Source organism: Mya arenaria, chromosome 16, assembly GCF_026914265.1.
Source record: "Mya arenaria isolate MELC-2E11 chromosome 16, ASM2691426v1".
Classification (NCBI taxonomy): Eukaryota; Metazoa; Mollusca; class Bivalvia; order Myida; family Myidae; genus Mya; species Mya arenaria.
This window is the reverse complement of record NC_069137.1, coordinates 17,516,761-17,536,822: the sequence shown is the minus strand read 5'-3', so window position 1 is coordinate 17,536,822 and position 20,062 is coordinate 17,516,761. Positions and strand designations below refer to the sequence as shown.

Genomic DNA, 20,062 nt, shown 5'->3' with positions numbered 1-20,062 from the left:
GTTTATTATGTTAATTAACTTACACTACATACAACAAGTACCATTTTGATATTTTCGAATGCTCATTTGGGCATGTACATGGGTTTTGATCTGACTATGAACATGAAATTACATAGTGATGTTCCCTCCGATCAATTCTAAATTTAAATAACCATGAGAAAAAAAGAATGTTTTCACTGCACCATGAATAAATATGTCAAACAAAATAAATGCCAAGTTATTCAAGATTAATTTAACACTGTTCTTTTGATGATTTCCGTGCATTCCTGACTGCAGGTTTTTCCCATTTTCCCACACAGTTATTTCATATTGGCCTTACAAGGTCAGATCTTGAGTTGGGTCTTCATTGCTGGACACTATCTCTTTATCTCCACAGAAAACACACTGGTGCAAGTTTCACTGCAACAACTGCAAAAAAAGTTATATTATATTCTAACTGAACTCTGCATCAATATTCAATTATTTTTTATTGGATTTAGGAAATGTCTTTGTTTTAAAGGGTTCCTATAAATTAATGCATTTTTTTTCAATTTAATGCATTATCATGCTGGACTCTTTGACATTGATGGTTAAAACAAAGAAGGCATATGATTTGTGTACAGATTAAACATTATTAATTATAAATGTGTTCTTTAATTAATAGACAAGTGGCAACAATTTCCCCAGTTAAAAAAGCTTACATTTGTATATCTGCAGATTAATCATTTGCATTTCTTTTGCTTTGATCATTTAAGTCAAATGAGTTAGACATGATAATGCATTAAAATAAGAAATATATTTTTGGGCATCAATCTATAGTGTGTGCCTTCAATCTAGAAATAAATTTCTTCTCAACAGATGCTAAATTATAAAAAAAATATATAAACTAAGATTTTGATTATGACATACCTGCATAGTTAGTGGTCTCCATAACTGCTCAGAAATGCTCCCTATGACAAACTAAGTGCTGGTGTATGGCTGGGAAATAGTGCTGCTCCAACCAATAGCGCAATTCTTCCTACAGGTGGACCAGCTCCTCAATATGGTTTCTGTCATGGCAGTGATAACAGTATGTAACATGCCTTTTTCTACTTTCCAGAGAATGAATCTTCCAATCTAAATTACAAATTTAAGAACAAATATATACATATGCACATGTAATGTTGTTTAAAAAGATGCCACAAAACTATAAGATTTAAGGTGAAAATTGAGCCAAATCAAAACATTTAGTCACTTAAAGCTGCACTCTCACAGATTTACTGTTTTTACAACTTTTGTATTTTTTGTCTTGGAATGACCTATTTTTTTAATAAAATATCTGCAAACCAGTGATATAAGACTACTGACAAAATATTAGATTGCAGACTTCCATATTTCAGGTCGAAAACAAAGGTTTTATGGCTTAAAGCGTTACTAACGGTTTAACAAAAATGCATAAAACATTTTGAACTTAAATATAAACATTTTCTGACAAATTTATTGTCAGCAATCTTATATGAATGGTTAACATGCATTTTCACATAAATTGGCCCGTTCCAAGACAAAAAATAAATAAAGTAGTCAAAACGTTCAATCTGTAAGAGTGCTGCACTCTCAGTCACAGATTGAAGGTTTTGACAACTTCTTTTACTTTTTGGCTTGGATAAGCTAATGAAAAGCAGTATGAAAATTGATGAAATAAGACTGCTGACAAAAGATAAGATCATGTTTTTTATATTTACATTTGTAACTATTGGTTTTAAGGTTAAAAGCATTACTAACACTTTACTAATAATGAGATTTTTGGCACAGAACATCATCTTTTGACCGTATTAAAATAAGAAAACAGCGTTCCAATATTTTCAGTTGCCTTTTTTGACTGAATTAATATAAGAAAGCAGCGATCCACTTTTTCCATTTGTCTGTTATGTCCAGTGTTCAGAAATTCGCAAAAAATAATTCATTACAAGACCAAGAAATAAAAAAAGAGTTGGTAAAACAGACAATCTGTGAGAGTGCAGCTTAAACATATGGCTACACAACCAGTACATTCATCAGCTTTACTGATTCGAACCAGGCACATTTATATTGGTAGACTAGCATTTTACCATTCTGTGCTGGCCAGTAAAGTTCTCATTTGAATTAGAATTCAAAATGTATATACCTTTGTTCTTTTTTTTGCCAACTCTGTTTCAACTGAACTTCCTAAATGAATGAGAAGTTTCAAAAAATAATTACAATATCTCAGTAAATGCCTGCATTTATGTGTTTCTCGTGCAATCTGTCAGCTTTGGTAGGCTCAGGTTTCATTTTGTCCACCTCAATACTTGTAATCTTCTAGTCTGATGTAATGCCATCCAATTTTTAAGTCAGGTCAGGCAGCCATTTCAGCTTTGTTCCAGTTGATTGTATCAGATGATGTTAACAATACTAGCCTTGTATCCAGGCACTTCTCAATCTGAAAGTTTACAAAAGAACATGGTCTGTAATATTTAATAAAAAAATCATAATTGTTTACTCCTGGATGATGGGTTCTAAAGTAAACCTTTGAGAAAAGATGCTACTTGTATGGTGCTTGAACCCACGACCATGTGAACACTTGCATGGAGATCTGTCAAACTGAGCTAACCGGGTAACCGATTTTTAGGCAACTCCCAGCTTGGCTCTACAATTGACAGGTGCATTATACATTATAGAGACAATAAATCAAACACTTGAAGCACTAGTCCAAATAATAGTAACTTAACTGATCTTTTTACAAATTTTGAAATGGCATATCCTTCACATACAATTTTTTTGGACCAAAAGTGGGTAGCTATTCCGATTGGGATTCCGGGTCAGATAATTATATATATCTAAAATATGAGTTATGTACGCAAAAAATAAAAGCTGACGAATTATTATGAGTTTGATGAGTGTTTTACTTCATTTCATACTGTCAAAACATAATGATATAAACTGTTATACATGAAGATCACCTGCAAGGCTGCGGTGCATAGATTTACATAGATGTAAAATGGTTGTGTTTAAATGCATTAAATGCTTGTTTTGTGAAAAAAAATCTTTGCACTTACATGGTAATAACTAAAATACGAATATAAACCTTTAATATCTATTTCAAACATATAATACTTATCGAACTACGATTTCAATATCTTTCAACCCCCACCCTGTTTTGCACAAACCCGATTAGACGTAAGGGATTGGAAGAATCCCATATAACACGTCTATTTTTTTAGACTATTGAAGCATAATTATAGGTTCTTTTTTGATGGTTGAGACGTTTCAGGTTAAACAATAATTAAAAATGCGAAATAATTTTAGTGAATAATCAACTCTGAATTGAAAGTAACATGAAGATGTTGTAGTGAAGGATTTGCCATATATATATATATTCGGAGGTGGCCGAATTATTACGATGAGGTCAAGTTGTTCCACTTGGCATAATCGTTGTCTGCGTCAGTCAACTTTCCTTTTAATGAAAAGGTAAATAATGTGTTTTGATGCATTAAATGCTTGTTTTTTTGCAAAATAGCTTTGCACTTCCATGGTAAAATATGAATTTAAATCTTTACTTTATTATCCATTTCAACCATAAAATACTTCACTTAATACAATTTCAATATTTTTCAGACACCCCCGCTTTTTGCACAAAACCGTTTAGACGTTAGGGATTGGAAGAATCCCGTATAACACGTCTATTATTTCAGACTAATGTACATGTACCTTCGTGTCCGAAATCGATCGCTTCCTGGCAGCTCATTTCTGGATTGTCTCCATCTAAATTTAACATTTTTAAACACATAAATAAATGCCATTTTTGCTTCGATTGATGTTAAAGCAATAGCACTAAATACAGGTCGGTTATTTTGTAGAAGAACGTATTCGAAGTAACATTCAATTTCATTTCCGCATAATCGCCGCCATATTGTGAATGACTTTTTAAACTACACCCTATAGTCCAAAATAACAATAGGCATAACGTTGACATACTGTGATAGATATAATCCAAATAATTTACTCAAACAAATATACTAGTTCGATTGCTGCTGAAAAAAATAATTTGAAACATAAAAGCTATTTCACAAAATATTACATGACATGAACTCTTTAACCGCGTATGATTTATTTCTTAATAGCTTTCATTCATAAAATAAGTTCTTTGCCGGGGTTTGCCGGGTCAGTCTTGAATGCTGGGATATGTGTGACGTCACACGGGGTGCAAACATGTGGTGTAGCTTACTATTGGTTGTAGGGTAAAATGACTTCGTATGTAAATGCTATGCTTTCATTAATTTTCATTATTTTGTTCAATAAAACTCACCAAATTGCAACGGTACAGCTATACTAAGAGTAACACGCAATGTTTGTCATAAAAAAGGCAATAACGCGTTAAATACACATAAGCAGGTACTTGACGCCCCACATTCACGTAAGTAGTTCTGTTGCTACGCAGGTGGTGTGTATTAATATATTCATGTTCAATATGTCGTGTCAGGCGACTAGTCGCGTTTCTGAAATACCGCTCTCTAAAGACTGTCGGCTTGCAGCCGACAGTCTAAAAAACACTAACTCCATGGAGAAGTAACACATATGGAACGGAAGTATAAAATCCAGTAGGGTTGGAAATACAAGAAACTTAAAACAGATGCACGTATATCTTTACAGAATCATTCGAACGTGCGATACATGTGTAAATTAATAAATTGTATCGCAAAATATGACGAAAAAAAATTACAAACACACAATTTCGTCTGAAAAGATTGGTACTCGATCTATTCCATATCTAGTTTCAATTGAAAACAACTGCAATGATGTATCTTTGATTGAGTTAAGCACTTTTATTAAACATTTTAGTGATCGAAATATTCGTGGTAGAATAATGAGTTTATCACATTGTTATTCGTCATGGTTACTTGTTTTAAGTTAAAATTTGTTTGTTTATTGATCTGTGGTTATTTTAAAATGTCTTTATGTCAATACACTGTCATGTTAAACTTTCATGATATATCAAATGCACTTTTTAGAGAAATTAAATATTTATGAAAAAAGTCCGGCAAATTATTTAAACTAAAATACTAACAGCAGGAACCCATCCACAAATATTGATATTGATACTTGCTCAAAAATGGTCTTTGGAGACATAATAACGTAATGCTACCAATGTATTCAATAAAGTTTAAAATATCCGCCAGATACTTATAAATTCTTGTGTCCGAGTGGCGAGGGCGTCAGTTAACCTTTTTTCAATTATAATATTTTTAATACTTTCATTGTATTTTTTCTACAATTTCAGTACCAAAGAGTAAAATAAGTATAAGTGTTGTTAGATGCATAACCGGGAAAACTCATGTTATTTTTTTTGGTCAAAAATCATGAGCGAGTCCCTTAAAGAGTGCATGTCACGATTGCATGGTTTCATTACTTACCTGACGGCATTGAAACGGGTCGTAAATGTTCACTATTGATTACTAAATATCGTAATGCTATAATCTACTTTTACGTATAAATATTAACCTGAACTAACTGTTCAACCGTCAATACGTACAATTATTATTTTCATTCTCTTTCGAATCTTTGCTTTTGAGTACCAAAAAAATTGGATTTGCAACTGCTTTCTATGACAAGACTTTTTCATACCCCTTAAACGCCGCCTTTTCAGAAGCATGATCTATAATTAATAATAATAATGTTTCACCTTTTACCGACTGACCCCTTCAGAAAGAAATTTTATCGAATAAATTTTCATGGAGCTAGGTCGAATAGTTTCGGGCTATTGTGCGGACAAGGGGTGTCTTTTTAAAGCCATTGCTGCGATCTTGACTATTGACTTACTGACCACTTTAACAGTTGTGTTTTTTATTTGTTCAAGTGACAACTAACAGTACAGTTGGGGCCTTTTTGTTAATGTGGCAACTATCAGTACAGTTTTGGTTATTTACTGTCCATGCGACAACTTCCAGTACAGTTGCATGACGTTTGACCTCGTGAACCCAACAACAATAGGGAAAATGTACTGGTCAAGGCCAAAATACCAGTGGAGGCTTATGGTCCAAGATAAAACCACTTTCATTTTAAGTGCTGATCAAGATTTCATAAGACTTTTTACCTTGACCTTTCACTTATTGATTCCAAAAGCAATCAAGAGCTGGTACTGACCAAGGGAATCAGTCTGTTGGAACTGCATCGACCTTAAAAAACTATTCACAACGCGATCTCGATCTTTGACCTGCCGATCCCAAACTCATTAACGGTCATCTACAGGTCATCTACAACCATACATGCTAGAAGGGACTATAAAAATACTATCAGGAAAAAGAAATTTTTATATGATAAAAATAAAACCAAAATGTTAGAAACAGCTAGACTCAAAAATGCAAAAATGTATTGGAGATTGCTTAAGGGCTCTGTGGTAAAGAAATCATGTTCATTGACATCAGATGAATTTTTAGATTACTTTAAGTCAATAAATGATCCAGATTCACAATATTTTCAACCAGATGAAGACATTTTATATTTCAATGAAAGGTACTTGAATGGTGAAATAGATGTTATGTTTAATGAATTGAATGTTCCAATACAAGTAGATGAAATAAAAAAAGCATGTAGAAAACTAAATAATGGAAAGGCTGCTGGACCTGATTATTTTCTGAATGATTTTTTCAAATATGGTTCAATGAATGAACAATTTACAAATGTTATATGTAATTTATTCAATAAATTGTTTGATATGAGTTATTTCCCAGAAAAGTGGTCTGAGGGATATATTATACCCCTTCATAAAAAGGGTGATGTCAACAATACTAGTAATTATAGAGGGATAACATTGTTAAGTACCTTTGGTAAATTGTTTACAAAAGTTTTAAATGAGAGATTAAATGAGTGGGCTGAAAAATACCATGTATACATAGAAGCACAAGCTGGATTTAGAAAGAATATGGGCACAGTTGATAATATATTTGTCCTATACGGTATTATTTCACGATTGTTGAGCAATAACAAAAAATTATATACAGCGTTTATTGACTTTACTAAAGCATTTGATTATGTTGTGAGAGACATCATGTGGTTTAAACTTATAAAGCTTGGAATGAGAGGCAAAATGTTAGATATAGTAAGATCTATGTATACAAGTGTTAAATCACGTGTTAAGTGTGATAATGTTATCAGTGAGGATTTTGATAGTTTTCTTGGTGTACGTCAAGGGGAATCGTTATCTCCTTTCTTATTTTCCATGTATTTAAATGATATTGAAGAATACTTGATTACAAATGATTTTAGTGGCGTTGATATGGGTGTTCTTAAGTTGTTCTTGTTATTGTATGCTGATGATATTGTTATTTTTTCTGAGTCAGAGGTAGGACTACAGAAAGGGTTAGTATTATTAGAAGCTTATTGTGATAGATGGAAGTTAAGTGTAAATTCTGTGAAAACAAAAGTTTTGATTTTTAAAAAAGGAGGAAGACTGAGAAGAAATTTAAGAGTTTTATATAATGGTCAGGAGTTGGAAATAGTGAATAAATTTACTTATCTGGGTATTGTTTTTACACCTGGAGGGTCATTTTCAGTGTATGAAATTCGGCTTTGAATCCACTAGCCCATTCGGGCTACCAGATAGGAAATTTTACTAGCCCGAAACCAATATCACTAGCCCAAACTTAAACACTTAGAAATTTCACTCGTTCGGAATAATTTTTGGAAGTTTTATTACGATTCCGCAACGAGTCTAATCATCATCTAATCTAGCATGCTCATACAGTTTCAAAAAATGCTCCTCAATCTGAACAATGTGTCAATAATAAATTATAGTCATACTTATATCAGTGTAGTCATCAAAAGTTCAGTAACTAATAAAGTTTTCAAAAAGGTATTACGAGAAAAAAAGAGAAAAAATATTTTCTGAACATATCATTTATTTAATGGAAAGAGTTATGCATGTACTGTAAGTTATGTTATCCAATGCATCCTTGTCAAATCCGATATGTACCAGCGATTGTGCAATGACATTTTTCTCTTTTCAACTTTCAGTTTCACTTTCAAGTTTCAGAAGTAACAACAAAAATATATGGATGTTCATATTGCCAATATTCCTATAATTGTTCTTTAAAAATTAATGGCAAAGCTATTCAAAGGTATAAAATACAACATGTAGAACCCTACTGTACTGTACACAGACAACGAGTTAACTATATCCGACAGTTCTCCTTTCATTTTGATTAAATTTGTCAGGAAGTAAGCGGGCACCTGTTTCCTCCGCATTTCAGACAACTTTTGTAGAATGATTATGTTCTGTTCGCATTAAAAACTTAAATATCTTTCTTTTTATTTTAGCTAATAAATAAAATATATTTAAATGAAATAAATAAAATATCAATGTTGATATTGCTATTTTAGCATTGTTGATTTTCATAGCCATCATTGTTGTCAAAAACTGCCGACTTTATCCGTTAATTTACATAATGGGCGGAGTTTAAATGACGTCATAGAGTTTGACTGCTGCTATTAGACGCAGTTACTGGTTAGAAACTGATCGATAATTACTTGTCACTTTGGGCGTTAATTAATTTTGACATGTGCTTATATTCATTGATTAAATAAACAAACATTGAGCGCATTGCTTGAGCCCTGAATAGCAGAGCAATTAGCTTTTTTATCATCGTAAATTTCGGCGAATCCGACTACGCCGTTGTCACTCCAGTCGCCTTGAAGGACGCATTCTTGAATAATAAGGCTTTGCGTATAAAAAAACACGATGCGTAACACGTTTAATTGGCAGTTTTTTTTTTAAAAATCACAAGGAAAAAACGGTAGCCCGGTCGGGCTAGTTTCTGTGGAAAATCGGTAGCCCCAGCTGAAATTTGGTAGCCTCGGGCTATCGGGCTACCGCGAATTTCGAACACTGCATTTTCTACCACGTTTGATACTTTATCAGGACAGGCTCTTAAAGCGATTTTTAAACTAAAAAGTTGTTTAACTAAATATCCTACTCTGTCAATTAAGCACAGATTAGACCTGTTTGATAAACTCATTTTTCCAATATTAAGCTATGGTTCGGAAGTATGGGGACTACAAAATAGTATACAATTAGAAAGAGTACACCTGAGATTTTGTAAGGATTTATTATGTGTTAGAACACAGAGTCAAAACAATTTTGTATATGGAGAGCTTGGTAGAACAACATTGTTAGCTAAACGTTGTACAAGTGTAATACGATATTGGATGAAAATTATTCAAATGGAGACTATTAGATACGTTAGGATAGTGTATGATCAAATGTATTGTGATTTATATGATACTCCAAATTTTAAATCATGGGCTTTTTTGGTGAGGCATTTACTCCAAACCTTAGGCTTTAATCATGTTTGGATGTACCAAGGTGTTGGAGATGTTAACTTATTTATGTCTACAGTCAAACAACGAATAACTGATATATTTATACAAACGTGGATATCCGAGTTAAATAATTCTACTAGAGCTAGATCATACATATTGTTTGCAGATTTTAAACTTCAATCTTATTTGTCAAATGTTAATATAGTAAAATATAGGTCTGCTTTAACGAGAATAAGAGTATCTGCACATAAATTAGAAATAGAAACCGGTAGATGGCACAAACCAGTAGCAATACCACACTGTGATAGAAAATGTCTTGCATGTAATTTACTTGAAGACGAATTTCATTTTATTTTTGAATGTCAACTGTATAAAGAACTAAGAAAGCAATACCTGAAAACATATTATTATACTGCACCGAATATACCTAAATGTATTAAATTATTTAAATCGCAAAATGTAACTGTAAACAGAAACCTTGTCATTTATGTGTATAAGGCAATGGAACTAAGAGAAAGATATTTATTGTATTACGGGTAATTTTATTTGTTAACATTAACTACTTCACGCTTAAATGTAAGTTTATTGATGATATATCATTTGGTCGCATGATTTGATATATTTATAATGTTGATCAGTTGCTTATATGAATGTATTGGACCTTGACTATGTTTAGAAACATGTTTCGTAATCATATTATGTATACGCATGGGCATTTTCGTCTAGATGTATTTGGAAATAAACTAAAAACTAAAACATATAACCTTTCTTTAGTCATTAAAGAACAAGACATGTGTCTACCAACCGACTGGTTGACCAAAACTTGCTAGCTTATATATGTCCAATATTTTTCGAAGGAGGCATAATAATATAAAAGATCGCTCGTTTGCAGGCTTGTATATACTTTGTGCGTGCTCAAAGTATAAACTATATTTTTAAACTGACACTTCAATATCAGATGAGACAGCTTGACACCTTTACTTTAGTACGATATTCAGAAACTGTTTTGTATCTGAAAAAGATATACTATTCTATAAGTTTCAAAAGACTGTTATTTCATAAATTAAAGAAGCTTATAGTACTTCATGTAATAATCGAACGAACGCCTTGTTTACAAAGCAGTAGCTTTATTTTCTTCAGGTAATTTCATTTTTACACTATATTTGGCTTAATTCGTTTCCTTTGCACATTTCCTTTGTATGGTGTTGATTTTATTAACATGGCATGCCTATTAATAAAGACTGCAAATAGCTCGTTATCACAAGTGATTGTGCAGATCCGTAGTCTAGTGGTATGACACTTGACTCTCGAGTTTCGATTCCCCGCCCAGCAATTAAGAATGCAGAAATGTTAAAAAGGTTTTGTCCCAAACGCGCGTTAAAAAGGGTGCTTCAACCTGGACGTGGTTATTATGAGAACAATGCCCCACTACCTGACAAGACCAATATACTCTAGCTGCGTCCGACTTCTATTGATAGTGAAATAAACCTACACTGATAAATGGGTATGCATTCATATATAGAGTCGATATCGTGCCAATTTGCATGGGTAAGCATTTCTGTCTGGGGCGGCGTTTATTAAACATGTTAAGCTATTTCCTAGTTTAAGTCCTAAGTCCTTACTTCCTAAGTTAAGTATCTTACTGGTCATATGATACCTTGACTTTTAAGATCAAAATATTTCATAAAAAATCAAATATATTTTAAAAATTGAATTATATACTTTTTGCTTAATTTGACTGTACACATTTTAATAAATTGACCTTGGTTAAGAAATGATTAGATAATCACGTATGCGCTCAGTTTATGAATGTCGTGTGATGGTACAGTCTTGCTGGTTTGTGAATATTTCATAATAGCAAATACAATGAATTGCGTTGTACAATAAGGAAAAAAAACGAAAGATGAGCTTTTGGGGAACAATTTGTAATCACCATCAAATTAACTCTGTATGATAAAGAGCTACGGTAATTGGGATAAATCATCGATTGCCATTAGCCAACAAATAAGAGCGAACACCAAACTTAGTTGAATAAACCTACTGCAGGCCCAGAAGCAATTTCAATTCTGGAAAAGTTGGCATTATGAAAACAATGTATATGCTTTTAATCCGATACAAATGCATTAAACTGGTATAAGAGAAGACGAGAATGTTCTTCTGCTAAAGGTTACCGCCTCTCACAATAAAAGGGTATAAGTTTGAGCCTCACCAGAGTCGTTTCTCATGACATCTACAATTTCATTGCACAATACTGTTCACTTCGAGCGTGATGCTATTATTAATGACTTCACACTCAAACTAAAATGATTCGAATAAAACAAAGGCATGAAAGTGGTAGTCTCTGAATACTTGAATCTGTTAATTGACAGTTATGACAGTGCACTATTTTTAACACCCATTGTACTGGCTTTGACAGTAATGATAGGTGCATCACGGTTTACAACCCTGGAAGCGTCTTATAGCAGCCTCGGTATGATTGAAACAGGTCATTGACAGTAATGATAGGTGCATCACGGTTAACAACCCTGGCACCGGCTTACAGCACTCTTGACTTGATTTAAACTTTCATTGACTGTAATAATAGGTGCATCACTGTTAACAACCCTGGCACCGGCTTACAGCACTCTTGACTTGATTGAAACTGGTCATTGACAATAATAATAGGTGCACCACTGTTAACAACCCTGGCAGCGGCTTACAACAACGTTGGTATGATTGAAACATGCCTTTGACAGTAATGATAGGTGCACCATTGTTAACAACCCTGGCAGCGGCTTACAGCAGCCTCGGTATAATTGAAACTGGTCATTGACAGTAATGATCAGTGCATCCCTGTTAACAACCCTGGCAGCATCTTACAGCAGTCTTGACTTGATTGAATCTGGTCATTGACAGTAATGATAGGTGCACCACTGTAAACATCCATGGCAGCGGCTTACAACAGCGTCGGTATGATGAAACTGGCCATTTACAGTAATGATAGTGCACCAATGTCCACATCCATGGCAGCGGCTTACAGCAGCCTCAGTATGATGGAAACATGCCTTTGACAGTAATGATAGGTGCATCACTGTCAGCAACCCTGGCAGCGGCTTACAACAGCCTCGGTATTATTGAAACTGGTCATTGGCAGTAATGATAGGTGCACCATTGTCAGCAACCCTGGCATCGGCTTAAAACAGCCTCTGTATGATTGAAAGTGGTCATTGACAGTTACGATAGGTGCACCACTGTCAGCAACCCTGGCAGCGGCTAACAGAAGCCTCGGTATGATTGAAACATAACATTGACGGTAATGATTGGTGCATCACTGTTAACAACCCTCGCAGCAGCTTACAGCAGCCTCGGTATGATTGAAACATGCCTTTGGCCGTAATGATAGGTGCACCACTGATAGCAACCCTTGCAGCGGCTTACAGCAGCTTTGGTATGTTTGACTCTGGCCACTGACAGCTATAATAGGTGCACAACTGTTAACAGCCCTGGCAGCGGCTTACAACAGCCTCGGTATGATTGAAACTGGCCATTGACAGTAATGACAGGTGCACCACTGTTAACAACCATGGCACCGACTTACGGCAGCCTCGGTTTAATTAAAAAATGCCTTTGACAGTAATGGTAGGTGCACCACTGTCAACAACCCTGCCACGGGCTGACAGCAGCCTCGGTATGATTGAAACAAGCCCTTGACAGTAATGATAGGTGCACTATTGTTAACAACCCTGGCACCGGCTTACAGCAGCCTCGGTATGATTAAAACATGCCTTTGACAGTAATGATAGGTCACCACTGTTAACAACCCTGGCAGCGGCTTACAACAGCGTTGGTATGATTGAAGCATACCTTTGACAGTAATGATAGGTGCATCATTGTTCACAACCCTGGCACTGGCTTACAACAGCGTTGGTATGATTATAACATGCCTTTGACAGTAATGATAGGTTCATCACGGTTAACAACCCTGGAAGCGTCTTACAGCAGACTCGGTATGATTGAAACTGTCATTGACAGTAATGATCAGCGCATCACTGTTAACAACCCTGTCAGCGGCTTACAACAGCCTCGGTATGATTGAAACTGGTCATTGACAGTAATGATAGGTGCATCATTGTTAACAGCCCTGGCATCGGCTTACAACAGCATCGGTATGATTGAAACTAGTCATTGACAGTAATGTTAGGTGCTCCACTGTTAACAACCCTGGCAGCGGCTTACAGCAGTCTTGGTATGATTGATTGAAACTGGCCAACAAGCATTGCACCGGCGTACAGGAGTATCGGTTTAAATGGAACTGGCCATTGACAGAAATGAAAGTGCAGGACTTCCAACGTCCATGACTCCGGCTTACAACATCATTGGCTTTAATTACCATGTCAAATGATAATGTGTACCACTGTCAACACCCATGACACTGACTTACAGCAGTCTCAGTATGATTGCATCTGTTTATTGGCATTAAAGACAGTACAACACTGTCAACATCGATGCCGCCGGCTTACATGAGTCTCATTGACATTAATGATAAGTGCACCACTGTCATCGCCAATGACACCGACTTACAGCAGTCGTGGAGAGATCAAACCTGTTAATTGACATTTATGACAATGAGACACTGTCAATGCTCACTGTCAGAAAAATAGAAGGTGTCGCTATAAAGTAATGATAATTTGCTTTTTTTCATTTTCCGACACTTTAAGATAAGATGGCCTTTTAATCACTTAAACCTTCTAATTATGTTCATGGACGTTTTATGTTGGATCATCCGTTTATCGGGCAAACGAATTGTTTATTAGACATATTAGACAATTTATTAAATTATGTCTGTCGTTGAATTAGCTTTAATATATTGCAGTGGTTGTTCGGCCTATGCACATGTACTTTATTTAAGTTTATTTGAGATGTTTTTCTTGCATAAGGTGTTTATAACATTAGTGCATGTTTTATTAAGCACCTGACGACTACTTTACCTAACTCTATCGTGAATTAGATCTCAAATGTGCACAGGGTGTATGATTAACAACTGAGGCATCGCCTCATAGAGTCGAAGTTATATTGCTAAATAAGTGATTGCATTCGAACCTTAACTTTTGAATTACAGGGCACAAATATTTTCACTTGAAAAAAATCCCCTTATATTTCGCATTTTGTTCTTAACGAAGGATATCTTTGTTAACAAGGATGCAATTTTCTGAAAATACGAGATATCCATACGAGTTGAATCAATTTCCGCTTGTGCCTACCTGCTCGAAGACAAAGAGTAGTGTCCTTCTTATGAGTCTAGTATACCCCGACGATGGCATCGTTCTTGAAACCCTCTACCACAAATTTCGCAAACGCGGAGTCACATTCCTCACAGGGCACCTTTTTTCGCTACCATGTGCGGTGTACCTTTTGATAAATGTTGACAAAATTGAGAATAGAGAAGGTAATATTTTAATACGAACAAATATTGTAAAATTTATTATTTGTTTAAACCACATATATACATCGATGCCAACAGTACCGTTCAGTTACTGTGCGTGTGAATGATTTTTTTAAGAATGCTGAAAGTATGAAATATATTTTAGTAAATCTATTGACCATGAAATATAATGTTATATAATGGAAGGCATATCAATGTCTCATATACTTATGTCGGCAACCGACAGTGTTACACTTCTCATTACCGTCAATTATTATTTTGGTAGTTTTATGCTTCTTAAGGTATATTGTTTTCAGATTATATGCATGACATCTGTAATTGGCATCATTCAGTTTGCCATCGAAAATAAAGACTCAATCGAGACATACTTCGGAAACATGTTCTATACTCCTTACAGTGTTTCTCGTCCGCTTCCACGTCTTATACAAACATTTATATATGGGAAAAAGTGCTTGATTGTTAATACTTACTTTTTATCATAATGTATAAAATAATTCTTGTAATCAGAAAAAAAATATCAAATAAACGTCTTATTTAATGACGTTTTCGAAACTGCCATAAAAGGGTAAGCCTACTTTATCCACTAATTATGTTCGCCTACTTAATTAATTATTGAATACAAATGTTTTCTAACTTCTGTTACTGCCTATCCGAGTAAAGTTTTTTTCTGTTCACTTTTTAATATCATATCGACCGTTATCTTAAATTAGTATTTTATAAACTGCCGAAGGGTTAATCTGTTTGCCAATTTAACCATACAAATCGAATGCATATGCTCTCGGTTGAACATGCTATGCCACAATTATACGTACGTGTCAATGGAAATGGACCCCAGCATATTGGCGTTACAGTTTGACAGAACAAAACAGACAATTTATTCGACTTAAACAAGAGTACATCGTCGTAATACATATAGTTATATATATATAATTTATTCGACTTATACAAGAGTACATCGTCGTAATACATATAGTTATACAAAATATACTGATTAAACCTGGATAAAATAATAAAAATCACCGGCCCTGGTCGACATTGTAGACAGTGGGTTTCTACTTTATGAAAACAGTGGTCAAATGATTGTCAGTCGTGACTTCCTACGCATCAAAAATAGTACCATTAAAACAACTTGGACAAACCCAATAGAACGACGACATTTTAAGCGTTCCATTGAAGTGTCCGAGACGTTTGCATACCTGAGAAAGTATTCACACACCCGTTTTCAAATGATACAGGACGCTTAAGGGTTTTAAATTTGCATATGTAATAAGTCAGTTTACGCGCAAGTAAACATTGTGTTGAGAAATAACCACATGGTGTTTTTTTTTTCTTATATTTGCATTTCCCTTGTGTTTCTAGATAAATCAATGCCGTTCATACTGTAGGACTCGATCGGCGTCGCGTAGTTATTTCTTTGCTGTACTATAAATGGACAAACACTTCATAGGTGGTGAATGCCCAAACAATTTATTCTCCAAATTATACCAGAACTTCTTGATATTTTAAGTTTAAACAAAACATCAGGCAGCAGAACATATAAATATAAGAATGTCATCAAATATGTCTTACGTTCATGCGTTAACGCGCTCAATATATATATATATATATATATATATATATATATATATATATATATATATATATATATATATATATACACACACACATACTTAATTTTGGTATTACAATGAAGCATTGTGAGTATTAAGTTGTGTTATCATTTGATCACAGTTATTGCATACTCAGTTTTATTTAAGATAACAAGTAAGTATATGTCGTTCAATACACTTAAGTGACTTCACCAAAGGGTGTTAACCCTCGTCTGTTTCAGATGATTATATTACCGTATGAAAAACATAACTCGTAAGTTAATGGTAAACAACATTTGTTATTCAAGAATATCAAAATTTCAGTTCAAGGTCGAAAAGTTTAGTTGAATGCATTTCTTTCCTCCAACCAATTGACGAATAGATAATTTGAATCAGAATCTATCCAGCGCCCCTACTGGCGAAGAAATGTGGTATGATATAAGCATACATATATTTGTCGTCTGCATTGGACAGTCGGTCGAATCGTCGCTTTCATAAAGTGTTATATATATTCGTAGCTGTGCGCGGATTTCTTCAGTGTCCGCTTGCCAACGTTTACACTCTGTCGTCTGTTTTTTAACATTGAAAGGCAATACAAGGTGATCATATAGAAGCACGGGATTTACTTAAATTCGAGCTATTGTGTATATATCATAAAGATGGTTCACTGCATATTTGCTGAGTATTTTTTGTGTATTTTATTATAATTCATTTTGATCGACAATAAACTAGTCGTGATACAATTGGATACCATGATTGTTTTCGTGAGGTCGTTCGATATACTTAAACGTTACTTATAACATATCGCTGATCAACTGTGGTATTTAAGGTATTCCATGTTATATTTGTATCGTTTGAAATGGTTTTGTGTGCAAAAACGTGATATCACCGAAAATAATATCACAAACTGTTTGTTTTTGGATTTCAAAAATTGTAAAATATGTCATAAATGTCTGATTTCAGTTGAAATAAAAAGCAAATGTGCAAACTTTTATGATTGTATGGCTTATCTATTTACGACCAGGTATTTTATAAATTAGCAATGAGCAAGCCCATAACTTGCAAATAATGCTTCAACTGTATGGGTTTACCAGGCACCAACATAAATCAATGTGGTAGATAGAGCTATCAGAGAAAAAGCCTATTTCCCGGTCATATTCCTTAACATTGTTTTCATTTCAGGTAGTAGATCATGTCTGAGACGTTCCTCATCAAACACCGGTCAAATGGGAAGTTTTTCCATCCAAAGGGTGGAGAGAGCAACCCTGGCAATGGCACAAGTGTCGTTCTCCACAGCGACATACACGCCAACATGCACTGGCGCTTTCGCAAAGAAACGGACTACTGGGGCTACATCGAACACGTCGCCAGTGGCAAGTGCATCCATCCGAAGGACGGCAGTCTGACTCCCGGGAACGGAACTAGACTGGTCGTCCACAGTGACCGCCACTATGGCGCACTTTTTGCTCTCGATGGCAAAAACGATCACGTTATTCACAAGGGCGGCAGGTTGGTAAACATAGCTTTGATTCGTACACTATATGTTTGTAATGGTTGATGTGTTTCTTAGTGTTTCAAACGTAACACTGTAGCTTATGAAAATGTCTCTCATAATACGTACTCTTTATCCATAATTACAATGTGTTTTTTAGATCATTTCTTAAATATTTGTATGGTTCTTTATTTGTTGCTTTTCAATTCTACTTTTTAGATATGCGCATCCAGATGGTGGACGTCCTGACCCCGGTAATGGAACTACTGTCGTCCTCCATTCTGACATACACGATGCCATGCGCTTCCAGTTTGTGTCACCACAAGACCCTAGTAAAGAGATCCTTGTGTACGGCAGCCCAAACGTCATCGGGAAGTGGGAGATAATCAATGCCGTTATCAACCCGAAGGCCGAGCATAAGAGTACAATATCTGTCAAGATTGGCAAGTCCAAGACGGAAAGCACGACTTCTACGTTTGAATACAAATGGGAGTCTTCATTCGGCGTGGAGATTAAGGCAATCACAGCCTCCGTGAGTCAATCGGTGAGGTTTATGATTGAGAAAACTTCGTCTGAAACATGGACAGAGGAAAAAACAAGAACAAAGGAGATTACCGGTAAGTCTTTTCCATGTCAATTTACATTTGTGCTAAATTAAATCCAAGTTATGACGCTTTAAAAAACTACAAACGCTATCTTGATCTGTGCTTTTTGTGTTTTGCAAACAATTACCAATTCAATTAAATTGATAATCATAAGGAGTTGACCATTCGTATATGATTGAAACATGGAGCAATATCAGAATTAGGCTCTACATCTTGATCAGACAAATGACACAAGTTTATGCATTTAATCACGATTTGAGCCAAAATACCGATTGGTTGTCACATTGTATTATAATTATTTTGCAGTGTCACCTGGAAACACCGTCGTAACCTGGCAGTACAAGTTCGCCGTGGAGCAGAATGATTCACGTGCCCTGTTCCAGAGTAATCTATTGGCTGACACCGACAGCGAGACCACTGTTCCACGTGAATTCAAATACAGCGTCTAATCAGCTTAGACTTGTTGACAACGAAACCGTTACGCTTGGATAGTTAATCAGCATATTAAACACTTATATATAGCTCATCAAAGATCGACTAGCCATATGTAAACATAGTAAACATACGTTAAAGACATATTTGGACTGAATACATTTTATAAACCTGTAGAAGATATAACCAGAAGTGCCAATCGCCGAATGGGCATCGCCCGAGTGAGAATATAAAGACTCTTACCTACACACATTTTTTTCTCCACTTGATTATTCGTCAAATCGCTTTTGCATGCATTCTTTATGTAAACGTTTTTTATATAAATAAACTATCTTTGAAAATATAACGCATGCATCAATATTGAGTCAAATGGACACGGACATCTGTTTCATTTAAATTTGAATAAATAATCTAGGGGTTTTCATGATCACACACTTTTACAATGATTCAGCCCCTCCCCTAAAATGTCGATATACCTTATTTTTGTCGAAGTCGTGGAAAATTATCCAATGAATAAACCAGAATGCATTATTTCTGACCAAATGTTCTGGAACGAGGACCCAACCCCTTTTCTCTCTTGAGCCATATTTTGACGATTTGACAGTCCGTTTTCTGGGAAGGCGTTGTACTCCGAAGTTTCGACTTCTCCAAATATACTCATTGACCCCCAATCCCCTAGAAATTATATATTCTTGATAATGTGTTGCTTTTTGTGCTCTTTAGATAATGTTTTAATAAATCGGGAATAGTCGGCAATTTGCGCATTCTTATGTATATATTTAGGAATAAAGAAAGGCGAGTCGAATCAGGCCCTTGAAAGAAAATTCAATACGGAGCTTCCTAAAAGGCAAAAGGCTACGATAGAAAAAAGTTGGCCTTAATTAACAAGAATAAACAAAGTGACATCTTAGCAATCGATGGAAAAGTGACATCTTAGCAATCTATGGAAAATAATTATCTTTATTCATCTGCCCTTGTCATGAAAATTAATTCAGTATACACTTATTAGCTTTCTTATGTGAAATATAAGTATAATCAAAACACTTAAAGTAATGCATAAGACGGTTGACTAGATGCCACTGTACTGTGTTATATTGCCTAAAAGGTATGCCGGTCAAACGTCAAAAAAGGTTAACGTTGGATTAGGCTAATAAAGTCTAATTTTGACAAAGGGTCATGACAGAAGAGTTACTTAAGCTACCAGGAACCGTTTCAAAAAGCATATCGCAAA

General features: G+C 34.9%; 1 protein-coding gene and 1 long non-coding RNA gene across 6 annotated transcripts; one reads left to right on the top strand and one right to left on the bottom strand.

Annotated features, from left to right (window-relative positions):
- LOC128222257 (uncharacterized) lies at positions 1-4,194 on the bottom strand. Of its 4 annotated transcripts, none has more exons than XR_008259112.1 (4): positions 3,685-4,194; positions 2,123-2,416; positions 889-1,095; positions 1-408 (listed from the first exon to the last, which is right to left on the bottom strand). It is a non-coding gene; the product is annotated as an uncharacterized LOC128222257 (long non-coding RNA). The 4 variants fall into 4 exon arrangements; XR_008259113.1 differs by having other exon boundaries at positions 889-1,028; XR_008259111.1 differs by having other exon boundaries at positions 2,197-2,416; positions 3,685-4,191.
- A 12,548-nt stretch (positions 4,195-16,742) lies between these two features.
- On the top strand, positions 16,743-19,587 carry LOC128222300 (galactose-binding lectin-like). Of its 2 annotated transcripts, none has more exons than XM_052931270.1 (4): positions 16,743-16,901; positions 17,485-17,811; positions 18,014-18,411; positions 18,706-19,587. In XM_052931270.1, exons 2-4 carry the CDS (start codon positions 17,495-17,497, stop codon positions 18,846-18,848), a joined length of 858 nt encoding a protein of 285 aa, XP_052787230.1. In that variant the 5' UTR covers positions 16,743-16,901; positions 17,485-17,494; the 3' UTR covers positions 18,849-19,587. The 2 variants fall into 2 exon arrangements, with proteins under 2 accessions (XP_052787230.1, XP_052787231.1); XM_052931271.1 differs by lacking the exon at positions 16,743-16,901 and adding an exon at positions 16,994-17,131.
- The last annotated feature ends 475 nt before the right edge of the window (positions 19,588-20,062 follow it).

What these genes read in the sequence shown, in the direction of transcription:
- LOC128222300 (XM_052931270.1), top strand. Translation starts at nt 17,495, where the DNA reads ATGTCTGAGACGTTCCTCATCAAACACCGGTCAAATGGGAAGTTTTTC. An exon ending in GTTATTCACAAGGGCGGCAG is followed by an intron (nt 17,812 to 18,013) that starts GTTGGTAAACAT and finishes TCTACTTTTTAG; the next exon opens with ATATGCGCATCCAGATGGTG. An exon ending in AAGAACAAAGGAGATTACCG is followed by an intron (nt 18,412 to 18,705) that starts GTAAGTCTTTTC and finishes ATTATTTTGCAG; the next exon opens with TGTCACCTGGAAACACCGTC.